General features: G+C 35.6%; 1 protein-coding gene across 11 annotated transcripts in view; it reads left to right on the top strand.

The window, feature by feature from the left end:
• The window catches only part of LOC131428403 (receptor-type tyrosine-protein phosphatase mu), a 300,376-nt gene that overhangs the window by 265,860 nt on the left and 16,853 nt on the right, over positions 1-17,663 (top strand). For all 11 annotated transcript variants that reach the window (XR_009229375.1, XM_058592347.1, XM_058592346.1 and 8 more), the window contains 8 exons: positions 2,652-2,792; positions 10,437-10,603; positions 10,672-10,807; positions 10,873-11,122; positions 15,165-15,241; positions 15,354-15,485; positions 15,551-15,772; positions 15,827-15,921. Coding sequence is in view for 10 of the 11 variants with exons in the window: in XM_058592347.1 (XP_058448330.1) it covers positions 2,652-2,792; positions 10,437-10,603; positions 10,672-10,807; positions 10,873-11,122; positions 15,165-15,241; positions 15,354-15,485; positions 15,551-15,772; positions 15,827-15,921 (1,220 nt within the window). In the remaining variant the exon portion in view is untranslated. The remainder of the gene's footprint in view (positions 1-2,651; positions 2,793-10,436; positions 10,604-10,671; positions 10,808-10,872; positions 11,123-15,164; positions 15,242-15,353; positions 15,486-15,550; positions 15,773-15,826; positions 15,922-17,663) is intronic.

Here is a 17,663-nt window from a genome sequence, read left to right as displayed (position 1 = left end):
TGATTTGCGATGATCTACTACGATCCAGTTTCACTCGTAAAACTCGTAAGCCTGATCAAGACACAAACTGTGCAGCAAAACCAAGATGAGATAATTTTTTCAGAAGTATTTTGCTCTCAATTTTGTCAAATGCAGCTCATAAAATATAGCATCAATGACAATAATTTCGAAAAGTTTAGAAGCACATGAGTGATTGCTTCCATACACACGAGATATTCATCTACTATCAAAAACCAGTCGACTTTTTCTTGGAATAGTCAAATCTGTCCCGAAAATATCATCAAACAAAGTTATTTTAAAATGTTCACAGTTACTGCTTTTTATCACTTCTCCGATGCCACACGGAAAAGCCAGCGATCGCAAAACAACTAAAATATTAGTTGTTTTTCTGATTTTGATTGGTTAAAATTCGGTACAACTAATCGACTATTGTTTTAACTAATCTGTCATTTTTGATTTATCGTGCTGGCAGCTTAGCAACGACACCCAACAAAGAATCGCACCACAAACAAGTAATGAAACGTTTCAGTTGAGCAATGCCAAACACCCTGAGCGAACAATGAAACGTTTCAATGAGGTGTCACTCGTGCAATTGAGCAAAGACACAATCCCAGAAAAGTTACTTGTATGCATGAAAGCAAAAAAATGTCTAAGTTGTTTCAACCAATTATTCAGTTATTTGATCTTAAGACGCCAATTGCAATAAATATTTTTTACTGTTAGCCAGCTTCTAGGGGTCGTTCACTGCTTGAACAACGAAATTTTACCTAATTAACTGCTTATATCTTTATCACTAAACTCACAAAGGATATAGAAATGCACCAAAAGATTACAATTCTCAAAAGGGAATGGTCACAGGAAATTTGGAATTTTTTCCTTCACTTGCAGAATGGCTCGCTGAAAAACCTAATGCTACAGATACACTTTCAAGAAAATACAAATAGTACCACTTCACTCTAGCAGCAAATTTTTAAGCGTTAAGCGGTTTTAATAACATTGACATGAACTGTCCTAGAATACATTACACTCAGATGAAATAAAATCATACTGTAGGTATACTGTAGGAATATCTATTTAACACATGGAAAACTTGTTTTACAATTAACTGATATATTCTTCTACATACTTTCGCTTACATAAAACGACCACTACGTAACTAACATAAATGACGTTCATTTACCATTTTCAATATGAAACGCTTCTGGTGAAATGAAGAGGTTTTTTTTTCTGCGTTTTGCTGTCTTCGTTCTCCGCCAAGTGACAGCATTTGAATACAACAATTTCGGTTACCTTAATGGTTATGTCAAAATCAACAGATATGTTAGTTAAATCAACAACATTTTAGTTGAAACAACCAGGGCATGAAACAACAATTGCAATATTGTAATTTTGTGATCTGCGGGTTCTCCGTGCATTTCCAAACTTGCCTCAAAACTGCTTCAATCGGTAGTCATTGTCGGTAGACGAGCAAACAAATTAATATTGGCTTTCCTGGTTCAGGTTTTCGATCAACAACCAGAGATTGTAGTTATATAATAAAAAATGAAACTCATTCATTTTTCTCGAACCGTCTTCGATTGAAGTACACCACACATTAACACATGAGAATATGAGAGATATGAGAAAGTCATCATAACACAACTAGGTGGATTAAAGAAGGTTTTTTGCTTGTATTGAAAAACTATATACATTCTTCATTTTTACCACTTCCCGAACCTGAAACATTGTGTCGACACATGAAGAGTCGCTCTCAGCCTTGACCGGATCTGCTGTTTTCTGTTTCTTGTCGCTTCCGTTTGCTAGTCGGATACTCCCTGAATGTCAGGATCACATAGGATATGGTTCAATGAAAAATTCCCAGCTGTTTCCCGCTTCAGCAATGTGACACGTTTGGATGTTCAAAGTGTGGGCACGAAACATGTTATCGCTTTGTGATGGCGTTTCCGCCATCTTTAACGATGTCTTTTCTCTTTTTTCATAGAAAACCCATTTATAACTAGAACATATTCACTTAGAGCAGACCCTGTCAGCTTGGAGCGATATCAATCTTCAGTTCAGCAACGCCATCGCACGGCATCACATTCAACATATCATGTCAGTTGTATGGGTGCGCAGTGCTGCTATTTTGGCACGCATGAATTTAACATTTCTCTTCCCTACTTCTATGTTCTAGATTCGATGCGGACTCGCCTGAGGGCGCCATGTTCGCAAAAAAGGATGTTGCCAATGATTTGTTCGGGAAATGTGAGAGCTGGCTATCTTGTTAATATGGTGTCTTTGCTTAGAGTCTAATTGATGAATGGACCAGATGCCATTCAAAAAAGAGATGTGTTAAACTACCATGGTGTGTATTTTTAATTTTCAATTTATTGATCAAATTATTGCTCCGACGTTTCTTACACACCTCCTAAATTGGTACATATACCTTGCAAGGTTTGCCATATTGTCAATCTGGCCCTGCATACAATGTTTTCTTTTTTATGAATCCCTGAACAGTGCCATCGGGAGATAAAATGTCTGCAATGCCCCACGCCACTTCTTAATTAGTTCAATAAATTGCGCATTTTTTTATTTGGTATTATTTTTGTGTGTAGTACTTGCTGTCAATCCTAATGCTATTTTTCTCTCTCTCTCTCTTGACTTCCCAACAGGTAATGTGTGTGCAGTACTGGCCACCCAACCAGGAGAAGGAAGAAATATACGGAGATGTACACATCACAGTGCAATCAGAGGAAGAGCTTGCGAACTTTCATATAAGAACGTTTAGGTTATTCAAAGTGAACAAAGACAAAGTAAGTGCCCGGGGAAATTTATTCTCTGTCTGTTTGTTGTGCATAAGTTCGTATCAAAATTCGTGAGAAAGCCAGTCAACCAGTTCCAAAACACCGCCGTGTGGGCTCTTATTTCTCTAGAGTACAAGTTATGTGTTTGTCGATCCCCGAAAGAAACACGGCTGGTGAATGCTGCTGTTCCTAACCAACACATTTTATTAGCTGCTGTGTATTACCAAAGTACGATGCCTTCGAGAAGTTTGTGTTTGTATTTTAGAGTGCCAACACTTTCCGGGAATAATCTTTTTGCCTTTCTCTATAGAAAGACCTCGAGCCTCGGAGACCCATAGTGTTATGTACCATGCTACTGAGTTCGATGAGATCGGAAAATGTATGTGTGTGTTTGTGCACTTTTCGAAGATATTTATTCCGCTAAATTTTCTCAGAGAAAGCTCTACCGATTTTAACAAGCTTAGACACAATTGATAGCTACTGTTGGACCTTTGATCAAGTTCGAAGATCAAATGACTGTGATTTCTGGTTCCGAAGATATGATGATATAAGTGACGTAACCGACAAAACGAGTTGTTTTTTTACTGCGCAGTTTACTCGGAGATGACTAAGCCGATATTAACAAACTTAAGCCCATTTGAATGCTACTATTGGGTCATTGATCAAGTTCAAAGATCAAAATACTGTGACTTTTGGTTCCGGAGATATGATGGTATAAGTGACGTAACCGACAAAACACATTGTTTTTTTACAGCTCTAATATATATAAGAGTGCCAATATTTTGGGATCACCTCTAATTTCGTAACACGGTAGTGTTAAAAAGTTTAAGCATCTCGAAAAAAGTTCCCATGCAAAATTTGGGCTAAATCGGATATGGGTAAGGGGTGCTACCTAGTGGTTAAGAATCGAAAATTTTCGATCTTGAAAAATCAACATAGGGGGGAGTACATGAAATTTCCGGAATCAATTTTTTCCCTATAGTTCTCGAAAGAGGATTTTTTCAATTCGTTTTCAAAATGTTTTTTCGAAATGATACTAAATCTCGACGATTCATGCTATTCTAAGACTGTTGGCATCAAAAAAAAATTCGATTTCGGCAATAATGACATAAAATGAATTTATCTTTGCTTTTTACCATAAGGAAGTTCGCAGAGGTAATTGCAATTAATTTTACACACTCCTTTTTTATTGCTCTAAGAAAGTAGAATTCGAGCATTAATACTAGACTTGAAAATGTCTCTTTTGAGAGACATGATACAGTTGGGACTTATGACAGTATTCTGGGGGAAAAACAGACTGGAAAAAAATGCTGAAAGATTAGAAAAAAATAAGAAAAAACACGACAAAATGATTTAATTGGCACTACCATTTCTCCTGAATCTAAATGTGGAACACAACTCAGAAAACAAACTAATTAACGAGAGCCTCTGCACCTGACCTCCGGGTGTTACGCAGATCAAATATCTGTGTCGTCTCGTGTTATCATTACGTAGAACACTTCATACATTATTTCCTATATAATTTTACCTTCTGTTATCCCGGCTAGATTCCAATAATGTGGTACTTAATTGTGCATATTTGTCTCCTGAATACCGATAGAAGTTAAAACTAAGCCCAGGTCGTCTCGTTTTTTTGTTTTAATTATAGAAGTTTTATCCTTGTTATCGTATGTTCAAGCTCCGGCCTTAAAGGATTCTTAGTGTCAGTAGCTACTCGTAGCACCAGCCATGCAATGCAAGTAAAGGAATGTAATACAAAGGGTTTGCTTTTCGTCGTTCTATATTCATGAAATAAAGCTACAGGATCTTTTTTTGAAATATCACAGATTCTAACAACGTACGAAAAAAATAAAAAAAACGAAAAACAAAGAAAACAAACTAGTCGACCAACGAAAAATAAAGACATGAACTTAATTAACGATTTATTAATTTTAGTTGTTTGACGTAAAGCCGCCATAACTAAGTTCAGTTTTTGCAAGAACTGAGCGGAAACATATATTGGAGAAGCCAAATGAATGAAAAACTAACAGAAAAGATGATTTTTTGGAAAAAGATACGCTCAGAGAAAGGACTCGAACCTGCGTTCTTTTGCATTCCGTGCATACGCGCTACCATTTCGCCACTCTGAATCTTGTTTTAGTCACTCTAAAACGCCAGACAGACATAGTAGAACGTACATCGAACATGGTCTACACATCCTGGCCGTCACCCGACCGATACCTTACATCCAAACATCTTCTCTGTCCATCAAACACTAGTCTTCTCGCTTTATACCTATTTCTCCGATCAAGCATTGAGAAGGAGAGTGTATTTATAATCGCTTGTCACCTTCTTTAATGGTGCCAGTCGCTGGCTGGACAACGGGTTTTGCAAATATAGTGTTTTATGCCATCATTCTCATTTTTCGTGCGTGATTATTCATGAAAATGTTGATACCTACATTTATAAAATGCGGTTCATAATGCATTGTTTTAAGGAATAGAGTATCTCTGCTCAAAAAATAGATGTTCTTGTCCAATGATCTTGTATGTTTATATTATTTAAATGATGAAAAAATCACCATTTTTGTGATTTTTTTCAGAACTATCGTTCAACAAAATAAGCTCAAAAGTTTTGCATAATATAAAGCATCATTCGAACAACATTTAGTAATTTTTTCGTGGAAAAATATTAAGATATAATAAGGTGAAGAGGAATTTTTGAGAACGCATCTTGAAAATCATGATTTGCGGTGTCCACTGTATCTCAGCGCAGACTAATCAGAAGTCAACAAATCAAAGCAGTAGAGTTAGAATAGATTTTTTTCTAGACCTCAAAGTTTCTGTTTGTTTTTTTTTTTTAAATTTTTTTGGAATTTTTGTGGTTGTTCAAAGCGAAAACCACGATTTTTCACGAAAATATCCATCATTTTGTAGCTATAAAACCTCCCCAAAGTAACAAACAACAAAAAGGGAAAACGTTGGGGTCTGTTTTTTTATACGTAGAAAGTGTGTGCAAAATTTAAAAAAAAATTGGGGCAGTAGTTTTTGAATGACGATGGACACGGACTTTCGAAACCTGCTTACGAGAAAAACGCTTAAAGTTTTTTGTCTGTAGAATCAATGGAAACAATTCGTTACTCAAGGGAGCCCGTAGGGTCTAACATTTCATGAAACATTTCGAGAATGTTTTGTCAAGTTTTTAAGTCAGTCGAAGCAGAAATCTGGGGCCTGTGCACCGAGCTCTTACTTCTTCGCAGTATGAGATAAGCAAAGATAAAGGCCCATAACTTGTTGAGTTTTATTCCGAAAGGCTTGAAAATTTTACAGAATATTCTTGAAATGTTTTACTATAAGAAAATATAAAGAAAAAGTAAATGATTTTTACTAATGTGTTAGGCCCTACCCGCCCCTTAATCGTGCTTCGTCCAGAACCTTTACTATTGGGATAAGGCGGAATATCGACTGCACAAAAATAATGATATCTCCATGAATAGTTGACAGATTCTTACAATCTATGACTTATATGATTGGTATAACGATAACGTATAGATTCTATACGTATTTTAAAATCTATAAAAAAGGTATAAATACGTGTTAACACAGAATTGGCAGTATGAAATTATGCTCTTCTAGCGATTATTGAAGTTAGCAGTTTAACTTGTATTGACTTCGAAAACAGTGCGATTTTTCTAAATACCGTGTCAATACAATTATGTTACCTAAAACAAACCGTGCTAAAATCGAAACGTGCAAAATGTTATGAAAAAAAAACGTGATTAATCCACCTAGCAGTGAGATGATATCTTTTTTTATCAATCCGCATGTGTTTTTTGCATGGATATTCTTAGGTGTTTTATTTCTCATGACATTATTTTAATTATCGTCATTTTAAACAGCAAATTGAGATTTTAATCACTAATTACCCTGTAATCCCGAAACTGCAAATCGTATCGAATTTCAATCTTAACGTGTGACAATCGATTGAACATTCCATGAGATGTCGGAGTAAGTTCCACTTTAGAGTTTTTCGTCATTATTTATGGTACTTCCAGAGCCGGTATTCAGGATATATCTGTAAGAATTTTAAAAACTCATTATCCTGTAATTCCAGAATTGGATAAAATTTACCAATTTTGTATGGAACAATAAGTCCTTAAATTTGAATTTTTGTTTTTAAAGTTCGATTTGGCCTTTTTGAGAAAATGATTGAGCTTTGAGAAACGATTCGATACTGAAACCGGAATTCTAAAATCGGTGTAGCCGAAATCAGTTAAATTCACTTGAGGAGTGTGTAGACATCTTTGAGAAATTGTAGTGCGAATTAAAATTTAGGGGTACATTCCGAATCCAAAAACGAATACCGCTTAAACTGAAATAAATTTATTTCGTAATCGACTAATCAAATATGCAAACCCGATAAACCTGATTAGTTTATGTGAAATTGACATTTTTATACTGATCACCCTGTATCTCCTAAACCAGAAGTCGGATCTGACTAAAAAGTAAGATGTTTTATAGGATTTTAAGACCTTTCATTTGAATCATAGATGATTCTTAGATTTCATTTGAATCTTAGATCGGTTCGGCCATCTACGAGAAAAATTAATTGCATTATTTTAATTTCGTTTCACATATCATCCTGTGGTTCCGCAATAAGAAGTCGGATCCAAACGTAATTCAGGAACCGTGTATGGCAGTATGCGTCTTTTCATATGAATCTGAGTTTGTAGAAAACAGTTTAGCCATCTCCGAGGCAATTGAGTGAAATTATTTGTCACACACGCATTTTCAGATTTCGACGAACTGAGCCGTATGGTATATAAAAGTTATGTTCTTCCAGCATTTATTGCTGTAAGTAGTTTAAATCAATATAATTATGGAATTACTTTCAACTCGAAAATACTGATATATCTGGTTTACACATGTTTACATATTCGAACGATTATGTTGCCAAAAACGAACCGTTCTAAAATCGGTCCGTGGCAAATTGTCATGAAAAAGAATGCTGTACACAGTCTTTTTGGTACTTAGAAACAATTATATGTAACAGTATAAAAAATCATGTTTCACGTTGCTCCCAAGCGTTGCTTTGTCATACAGCGCTCAAAACTTCTACTGCTGGAATAGGGGGAAAAGTCGCTTATACGAAAATGTCGATATCTCCGTTGAAAATGGACGGATTTCAACAATCTATGGCTTGTTGAATAGCTATTACCGTGTGGAATCTTAGTATATAAACATATTCTGTTTTTAATGTCAAGTGTGACAGATACTGTCAAAAAACTAAAAATTTTGACATAAAACTTCGGGTAACTCAAAAAGTTAACATCCAATCTCAAAACCATTCAATAGCGTTCTGGGTGACCAAGAGACCTTTCATTTGCGACTAGTTTGATCAAAATTGGTCCAGCCATCTTTGAGATCGACCTCTTAGTTGACAACACACATACAGACACACGTCTTTTTTCATATTAACGTCTATCCGGTTATGTCTCTGGCATTATCCATTCGCCTTTTTCGAAAAAGAAGCGTTTTTTACATAGTTTCTTTTCATTTGTCAAAATCTCTTAGTTTTGTTAAACTGTTAAACTGTTAAAGTGTCAAGTATTGATTTAAAAAAATATTTACTTTTCAATCATTCTTGATGTGTTTCTGCTTTTGATATTTTGTTTTTAATTTTTGTTTTGATCGAGTTTTATTTTAGATCAAAATTAACATAACAATTTATCTAACAACCATCCAAGAGTGCTTCATATCACGCATTCCTGCATATGTGACGTAGGTGCGGTATTTTTTTTTCTTCGTCTTATTGATTTTTCAATATATTTCTGACTAATTTTCTGTTTGAAGCCACTACAGGGGAGAGTCGGCAGCCAGGGCCATTTTTTACTTGACATTTTTTTATAACTGAAAATGAAAGTTATTTAAACATCCCGCACTATGGTATTCTAGTATATCTTCTAACCTTCATAGTGAATTGTTTTAAACAGATATTTTTGTAATTTCTTCATAAAATTGAGTCATTTGGCCCAAGGCACCCTCCATGGGTCACAACTATCTTCAACTATGTCATTGAATTTATAATTATTTCAATTGATTATTCAAAGTTTTATCTGTGCCATGCAAATAAAAAAGTATAAGGGTGGTATTTGGTCACAAATTCATAGTTTTACTAAAAGTTACAATACATTCACCTAGCATTTTTTTTGCTGATTTTCTATATGTAGACTTCTCACATTTTATTTTCGAAACAGCATATTTCCTGGATCGTTGCTGATTCTTTTACTATTCATGAGCAGTGCTGCTTACTGCGCTGTATTGCGCCGATTGTACATTCTAAGATCTTTACTTATGAAACATTTTTGGCATCATTCGAATTGTAATGAAATCCATGAAATCAAATTTTCTGATATTTAATTTCATTTTTCTCTGTAGAATTGAAGAAAAAATTTATGATTTGATGGTAAGGCTGCCGACTCTCCCCTAATTTTTCCTTTCATTTTTGTTTCCCCCATTTATTTATATTTTTATTGATTAGTTTTATGATAATGCACAGTGGACAAGAAATGCTAAAAAGAACGCGATTTTATGCAATGATTTCATATTACTCAAATTAGCATTTGCATTTGAAATAGGTGTTGCGTACACAGAAATGTCCATCGAACCGGTGATAGGCTAAATTCTCTCTCAAATTTATTCTTTTCTTGACATGTGACTAACTCCAATGGGTCGATTATAAAATATTACTCATTTTCGAATGATGTATGAAAATGTCAAAATTTAAGTAGCTACCATCAGTTACCAATTATCAATGATCGTGAGTAACTTCTCTAAATTTGAGTAATTTTTTAAGTGCAAGATGCAAAATTTGAGTAATGAAGAATTTTTTTCTGAATATGGGTAGATAACTTCCAACTTTGTCTAAGTGAATGTATCCCGTTTTACTTGAAACAATTTTCTTACATGAATTTTCAATTTGTTCTACTGATGGGCTATCGGGAAATTTGCCGTTGCTTGAAGTCGTTTTATGTTATGTAGAAACCTCCTGACATTATATTATAGATAGTTTCAATGACCGCTAAAACTGTTCGTTCGTTCGTTCTACCCTATTTTTTCCTTTAGTTCAGTACTCAATTGAAATTTTACCCAAATGGAATATATTATGTAGAAAACTTCGATTGAGTAGCACGAGTTTTAATTAGTGATGTCATGTGTCGGTCAGAGGCCAGGAACTAGTTGATCGATATGTTAGTACATATTACTTTTTTTCTCCGCGTAGGATCCGTTTAGAGACAGTGTGTTTTATCCGCCGATTGAATTATTTCAGTCAGGAGTTGATACTATGAGCTCCTGCTTCCATGCTAAGAAGATGACAAAACAAGATGTTTTCTATCTCATATACCTCTCATTGGCAGAAAGCTCTCAAGTTGTACGTCGCTGAACGTAGATGGATAACTCAAGCCGCCCAATTCAGTAATTTCTGCTACCACTACATTCATAAGAAAATTTTTGAGAAACGTGTAATCTTGTTGCTAAAATAATTCGCACCCTTTGACAACTTTAGGTTGATCCCGAAACCACGGCGTCAATCATTTAACCAACGACCAGCAATTGCAGTGTTCCATTGAATCAATTGACTCCATTCATCTCTTTCTTTTCTATATACATCTAGGTAGTTACAGAGGAACGTTTCCTGCTGCAGTTTCACTACACCGAATGGCATTCACACACCTGCCCTTTCTCCAATGCAATCCTCGAATTCCGACGAAGGGTTCGCTCCGTTGTGGGGACGATAATCAAAGCCAACAGCCTCGTAGGGCCGATGTTAGTGCATTGCAAGTAAGTTATAAGCCACCCACTTTTCCCAAGCACATATCATCGATTTATGTGTGGATTTAATTTTACAGTGACGGAGGAGGGCGATCTGGCGTGTACTTGGCAATCGATGCCAACATGGAACTAGCGGAAGAGGAGGACGCGTTTCACGTGTTTGGCTATCTGAAAAAGTTACGACAGTCGCGAAAAGGCCTTATTGAAAATGTGGTAACTATTTATGAACACTCGTAATTGATAACTTGAAGAGTAAATTTTCATTCTGTGCCCATCAGGATCAATACAAGTTCGTATATGATACACTGGAAGAGTTCGTGGTCTGCGGTAATTCGTGGTTTCCCGTGAAAGAGCTCTCGCAGCGACTGAAGGAAAAAAGCCTTAAGGATCCGGCAATGAAAATGAACGCTTATCAGAAAGAATATGCACAAATTTGCAAGCAGACACCTCGGTTCACCATTGGCGATTGTGCCGGTGGACATCGCGGCGATAACCGAGACAAAAATCGAGACGTCCTTTGTGTACCACGTAAGTTGTGCTTTCGGTTGATTGGAGACGATTGCCGTGCTGGCATTGACGGGAAGGCAGATTTAATTAGCAGCATCGTGCATCAACTGCTTACGAGCTGCTCCTTCCAATAGCAATGATGTGGTGTCTAAATCACATGTTGAAAGATGCGTATGAATGATAAGGCTTCAATCGGGAATCGACCCTATAATTTCTGAGTACAATTACAAATAGTGTGGGTGTATGTGTACTCAAAGCTTTATCGTTAGGCTGTTCAAGGCAGCGAGATCTGCTAATGCACAGGCAGTCATTTACAGTGGGCAGCACCACTCCAGGTGCTGGATATACTAAAAGTGATAGGAAACTTGCATTTCCATCAATTTAAATCAAATTTCAATGTCTAAAATTTAATTTATATATTTTGATGTTGTCCGAAAAGTAATTTTTAGAAAAGGTCTACAAAACATTCCTCTGCATTATCGATGATCTTCTCGTACGGACTGAATTTTTCACTTAATAATAATACACTTAATAGTCTAAGGTAACAAAATCGGGCTAGTAAGAAATTACAGCTCAAAATCCTGGCAAAGCTCTTCTGTACCGTTACATTATCTTATGAAAATAAAAGCTTTTTCAATTCATCAGAGACATACTAATACTCACAGTTACCGTTTTTTCGAAAAACGACGCCATGACCTTTCCAACCTATTAAACCTTCATCTTTTCGGAGCAGTTGTGCTAGTTTCAGTCCATTGTCGAGCGATAATTACGTTCCCTGGTGTATGATTTTGAACCCTGAGGTGCCGAAAGCTACAACGATTCCATGACCAAACAAGCTTCAGAAATGCGCTCGCAATTGTGTTTTTGTCCCGAAATCACCACAATTTTTCATAAATAGTATCTAGCACAAAATATCTCGCGTGTGCTCAGTACTAGTTTATGAGTTTATTTGTTAGGAACCGAAAAAAATCTACTGGAGCTAAAACGATCTAATCTCTTTCTCCAACAGGCATAAACCCTTCTCTTCTTTTATACCAACATATTAACAATATACTAATTGTCCTTTAGCATAATTACATAATAAGAATCTAAACTTTAAACATTTCTATGTCTTTTTGAAAATTAACGGAGAACCCCCAGATCATAAAATTACAATATTTAAATTATTGTTCCACGCCCTGGTTGTTTTAACTAAAATGTTGCTGATTTAACTCACATATCTGTTGGTTTTGCCATAACCATTCAGGTAAACGAATGCTGTCAGTGGACTGAGAACAAAGATAGCAAAACGCAAACCAAAAACCATCTTCATTGCATCAGGAACCTTTAATGTTGAAAATTTTAAATGACAATTGGACGTCATTCATCTCAGTTACGTAGTTGCCGATTCATGTGAATGAAAGTATACAAAAAAATATGAATAAATTGGAAAACAAGTTTTCCATGTCCTGAATAGATATTCCTACTGTAGAAATGTTTTAATTTCACCTACAAGTGATGTAATTTCGGAAGTTCATGTCAATGTAAATAAAAACACCAAAAAATTGCTACTAAAGTGAAGTGATAATATTGGTATTTTCTTGAAAGTGCAGTCTTATCAGTAACATTCTTGAAAACGGAATTAGAAATGCTTTTCAAGCGAGCTATTCTGTAAGTGGAGTAAAAAATGGTTAATGCCCTGTGAACATTTTGCTTGGTAATTCCATCTTGGGACAATTCAGATATAGTCTATTGTTGCATTTCAACATCAGCTGTGAGTTAAGTGTTAAAGCTATAAACAGCTACTTAGGCAAAATTTCGTTGTTTAACCCTTTTACGCTTAAGGGAAATATTTTTCCCTTCTATGAAAATCATTAGCGATTCTTCAATTATTATTAAATCGATGTTTTTTTACTGAATGTTAAAAAAAACTTTTTTTCAAGACGACAAATGTGTTTCTAAACGAATAAAAAAAAGAACTGTCAATCTTTATTGCACTAAACAAGTTTGTTCAAAACGACGTATAGAAAAAAGTGTTTTGTGCAACGTCCACTTGTGCTAAAAAAGTACACGAAGTCGTTTCGTAAAATACCATAACTAACTATTTTTTTTGAGGGGCGGGCAGGGTCTAACACTTTTGAAAAATTATTTTTCTTTATATTTTCTTATAGTAAAACATTTGAAGAATTTTCTGTGAAATTTTCAAGCCTATTGAAACGAAACTCTGGAAGTTATGGACCTTTATCTATGGCTATCTCATTCTACGAAGAATGTTTCCTTCTCGTTGTTTGTCACTTAGGGAAGATTTAACAGCTACAAAATGGCAGATTTTTTCGTGAAAAATCACAGTTTTCACTTTGAACAACCACCAAAAATTTAAAAAATTTTAAAAAATCAAACAGAAACGTTGGGGTCTAGAAAAACTTCTACTCTAACTATGCTGCGTTCATTTGTTCACTTCTGATTAGTCTGCGCTGAGATACAGTGGGCACCGCAAATCATGATTTTTAAGAAGCGTTCTCAAAAACGTCTCTTCACCGACTTATTTCTCAATATTTTTCCACGAAAAAATTACAAAATGTTGTTCGAATGATGCTTTTTATCATGTAAAACATTCGAATTTATTTTGTTGAACAATTCTAAAAAAAAAATCGCAAAAATGATGATTTTTTCATCGTTTAGACCCTACCCCCTTAATATTCTGATAATTAAAGCAATAAATTTACCTTCGATATAATAAACCCAACTCTTCGTTTATTTATTTTTGAGGATCATAGAGAAAAATATTTCCCATGGAACCATGCACCCTGATATATTTTTCTGGTGATATTCTCTTACTTTACACCCACAATAGCTAAAGTATTGTGTTGTACCGACATATTTCGTCCTGGACATCCTATAGTCGTGAATGGGTTAAATTGTAAACGATAAGCTGTCCCCGAAGAGACTAACAGTAGATAATTATTTATTGCAATAGGTATTTTAAGTTCAAACAACTGAAAAATTGGTGAAATAACCGAGACATTTTTTGCTTTCATGCATACAGGTATCTTTGCTGGGACTGTGTCATTGCTCAGTTGCACGAGGGACACCTCATTGAAACGTTTCATTTTCCGCAATTGCAATGTCATAATTTTGGGATCTGTGGGTTTTCCGTGTAGGTGGAATGAATTATGTTAAATGTTAAACACGTAAACACAAATCGACCATCGAAACAAAACAAATGGAAACACACTTCGAAAAAAACCCTGTGATTTTACATCTTATTAGATGTACATAAATGGAGCGTCGCAGTTCTCGCAAATTTACGTGAAAGAACATTCAGTATTGTGTCTTAAATTCCATGACATAAAATTTACTGAAATAAGGAAAAAGATTCCTGATAGCGACCGCCGCGACTTGAACCGAGAATCATTGGATCACAAAGTACATACGTCTGGTTATCGACTGAGCCACAGAAGCACACATCTGCTAGGTTGGTTAAAGGTGCATTAGTTACACTCGAAGCCAGTTAAATTCATGCTAATCTTACAAATGAAATTTTCCGTCATTTGACACATTAGGTCTTTATGAATTACATCGTATGAGGGATTAAGTCACTTGTAAAATTCAAATTTTTGTGATGTGTAGAAATGTCTGCATAAATATGAATGAAGTATGTAAAAAGCACCATAATCTTTTTTATAATCTCCATTATAACCTATTGCAATTTTTTGTAATCATTATTATCTATTGGACGATTTACTAGTTCAAAAATGGTTCTGACCCTGTTCTGGCCAGCTCATTCGCGCTGATTTCAAAATCTAATGGCATATAGCTTTGTACCATCATGTCCGCAAAAACGTTACTAATATTCCACCCATTGTATAATTACCACACCAATGCAGCCCGTCAGTGCCATGAAAGTTCTCATTGTTCCACGGCAATCGTCATAACCGCGGCTATCACCAGTACAATGAAGCCCGTCTGTGGGGACAACACACTGCAGTTGCCTTGCACTCGACAGACAAAAGCTTAATTGAATTATGTGCGGGTGCTGTTAATGGCTCTATCTCTTTGCTCTTTCTCTTTTTTCTCCTAACAGCTGACAACTTCCGTCCTTACCTTACCTCGTTTCAGGGAAATTCATTTACCGACTACATTAACGCTGTATTTGTAGATGTAAGTACAAAAACTACTGTTTTGCTGTAGCGTCCGTGATTCAAAACACGGATACGAATCCTACGCATAGAGCAAGAATAAAAAATAATGTGTTTGTATTCTTTGATTGTAGGGCTACACCAAGCCTAGGGAATATATAGTAACCGAGTGGCCCTTACAGAAAACCCTTGGAGAATTCTGGTCCTTAGTTTATGATCACGAGTGTTCTGCCATCGTAGTTCTCTGTCAACCACCTCCAAACTCAGTAAGTAGTCAATCAAAAATTGCTACCTCTTAGCAATTCACATTTCAATTTCTCTACCACCACAGCAACAATATCCTTCCTGCTGGCCTGAGGGACGTCACTCGAAAAAGTACGGTCCAGTGTTCACCATCGATCACATCTCGCACAATCACTATGCCAATATCAAGTCCTGGATGTTTCGGATTAACAAAAAGGTGATATCGCTGACTGAGCTGATGGCGGGCGTGAAAGCTCCGCCCAGAACGGTTCAGCTTTTCCAGCTGATATGCTGGCCTATGGGACATAAGGTGAGTCGGCGGTTTTCGAGGAACTGTGAGTTATTGACATTGGTCTTTTTCCAGGTACCAACATCCACCAACTCGCTGGTTGAACTGATGAACATGGTGGAACGGTGGAGACAGAAAACCGACTACGGCCCGGTCTGTGTTGTGTCACCGTAAGTTGAAAATCAGCGTAAACAAAACCAATGAATGTAAATGAATGCAAATTATGCGAATCCTGTTGCTGATGATGTGCTGAAGATAGAAGCCTGCACAGTATTCGTGGAATTATGGACTATTTTTTCATACATGAGCATACTGCTCACATCGTCCTGACAAAAAAACTGCTTTTTACTTTGAGACACCGTATTGATTTTAATAGTACAAATAATGAAACAAATTAATTGAAATTACGTATGACTAATTAATTGAACGACTGAATGCAAACATTGGATATGTTCAACTTACTCCAGTAAACCAAGCTAAATATATTTGAATGCAAAAACCGGATAAATACTTCAAGTTTAAAAATCGGATTTTTAGCTCAACAAAATGTTTAAAAACATTACTCTGGAAAATATGACAATATTTTAATTCAATTTTCGATGAAGCTCTCTGTTTTTTTGAATGATGAATACGAAATATTTTACGTCCTTGCTATGGTGGCTCGATGTAGCGGCACTGCGAGACTTTCGTTGGTTGTTCAGTGAAAGTAAAGTCAATTGATCTGGAAAAAAAATCAACTGGTATCTACCGACGTTATTTTAAGTGAGGTCACACCATCCAGAAAAAAAAGAAAAAGAATTTTAAATTATAATTACAATCCTAATTTTACATCCGATGTTTCAGCTGCAGGTATTTCAAATCAATTATTGTGATAAAAACAAACGAGGCTTAATGCGAGAAACTACCAAACAAAGGTTGATCTATTCAAGAAAAATCTCACTCTCCGGACGCATAAACCCAAGCTAAACTGGCTAAGGGAGAAATTATCTTCTATTATCTAACGAGAATTCTTATAACAATCGTAAACCAAAGTCTTATAAAAATAATCGAAAACTTCGAGTTTTGCACATATCTTTAAATTCAAAGCGATGGCCTATCTGTTTTTATACATCAAAACATTGCATTCGATGCCATACACAACTTGTAGAAGAGAAAAATTTTAACGTATAAGAAATATTTCAAACTTAGCAAAAAAATTCAAAAAAAGGCAAACATACCAATTAATTGATTATCAACGAAATTTTGAAGACTTTGGTCAACGATTGTGACAAGACCTCTTGTCAAATCATTGTGATCGATTTTTTAAGTTCATTTATGTTGTAAGAGATAGACTGGTCATAAAATTTTTAAATCAAACAACTAGGGGAAAGTATTATAAAACGGCCATACTGGCCAAAACGCCCCCCTTCCTTTTTTAAGTATTCAAGACTTTTCTAAGCAAAAGTTTTATCACTATCACTATCTTTCCGTAATATCTTTCTGCTATGCAAGTTTGGCAGTTGTCGTTTGCTGGAAAATATTAAAAGAAAACAGAAAATACCATTATCAGATATCACAGTCATGTGATCTTCGAATTTGCTCAGTGGCTTGATAGTAGTGTTCAAACGAGTCTAGGTTTGTAAAAATTGGGTCAGCCGCCTCAGCGAAAATTTAACGGTTGAAAACAACACATTTTGTCGGTTACGTCATTTATTCTATTATCAGAGCTTAAAATTGTCACGCATTCTCAATGAAAGAATCCAATCCAACAGCGTCATTTTCAATATTTCACTGTCTCATTCGTGAATGACCGACACCAGAACAAAGGAAGAGAGACGAAACGTTTTCGTTTCTCATTGAAAAAATGAGAGAGAATAATTGCCAACGTCACTCTTTCCTCTATGACAAGACGAAACCAAACTAACGTCTTCAG

Source organism: Malaya genurostris, chromosome 2 (genome assembly GCF_030247185.1).
Source record: "Malaya genurostris strain Urasoe2022 chromosome 2, Malgen_1.1, whole genome shotgun sequence".
In the NCBI taxonomy this organism is placed as follows: Eukaryota; Metazoa; Arthropoda; class Insecta; order Diptera; family Culicidae; genus Malaya; species Malaya genurostris.
Note: the sequence above shows the minus strand (reverse complement) of the source record. Positions and strands in the feature narration are given on the sequence as shown.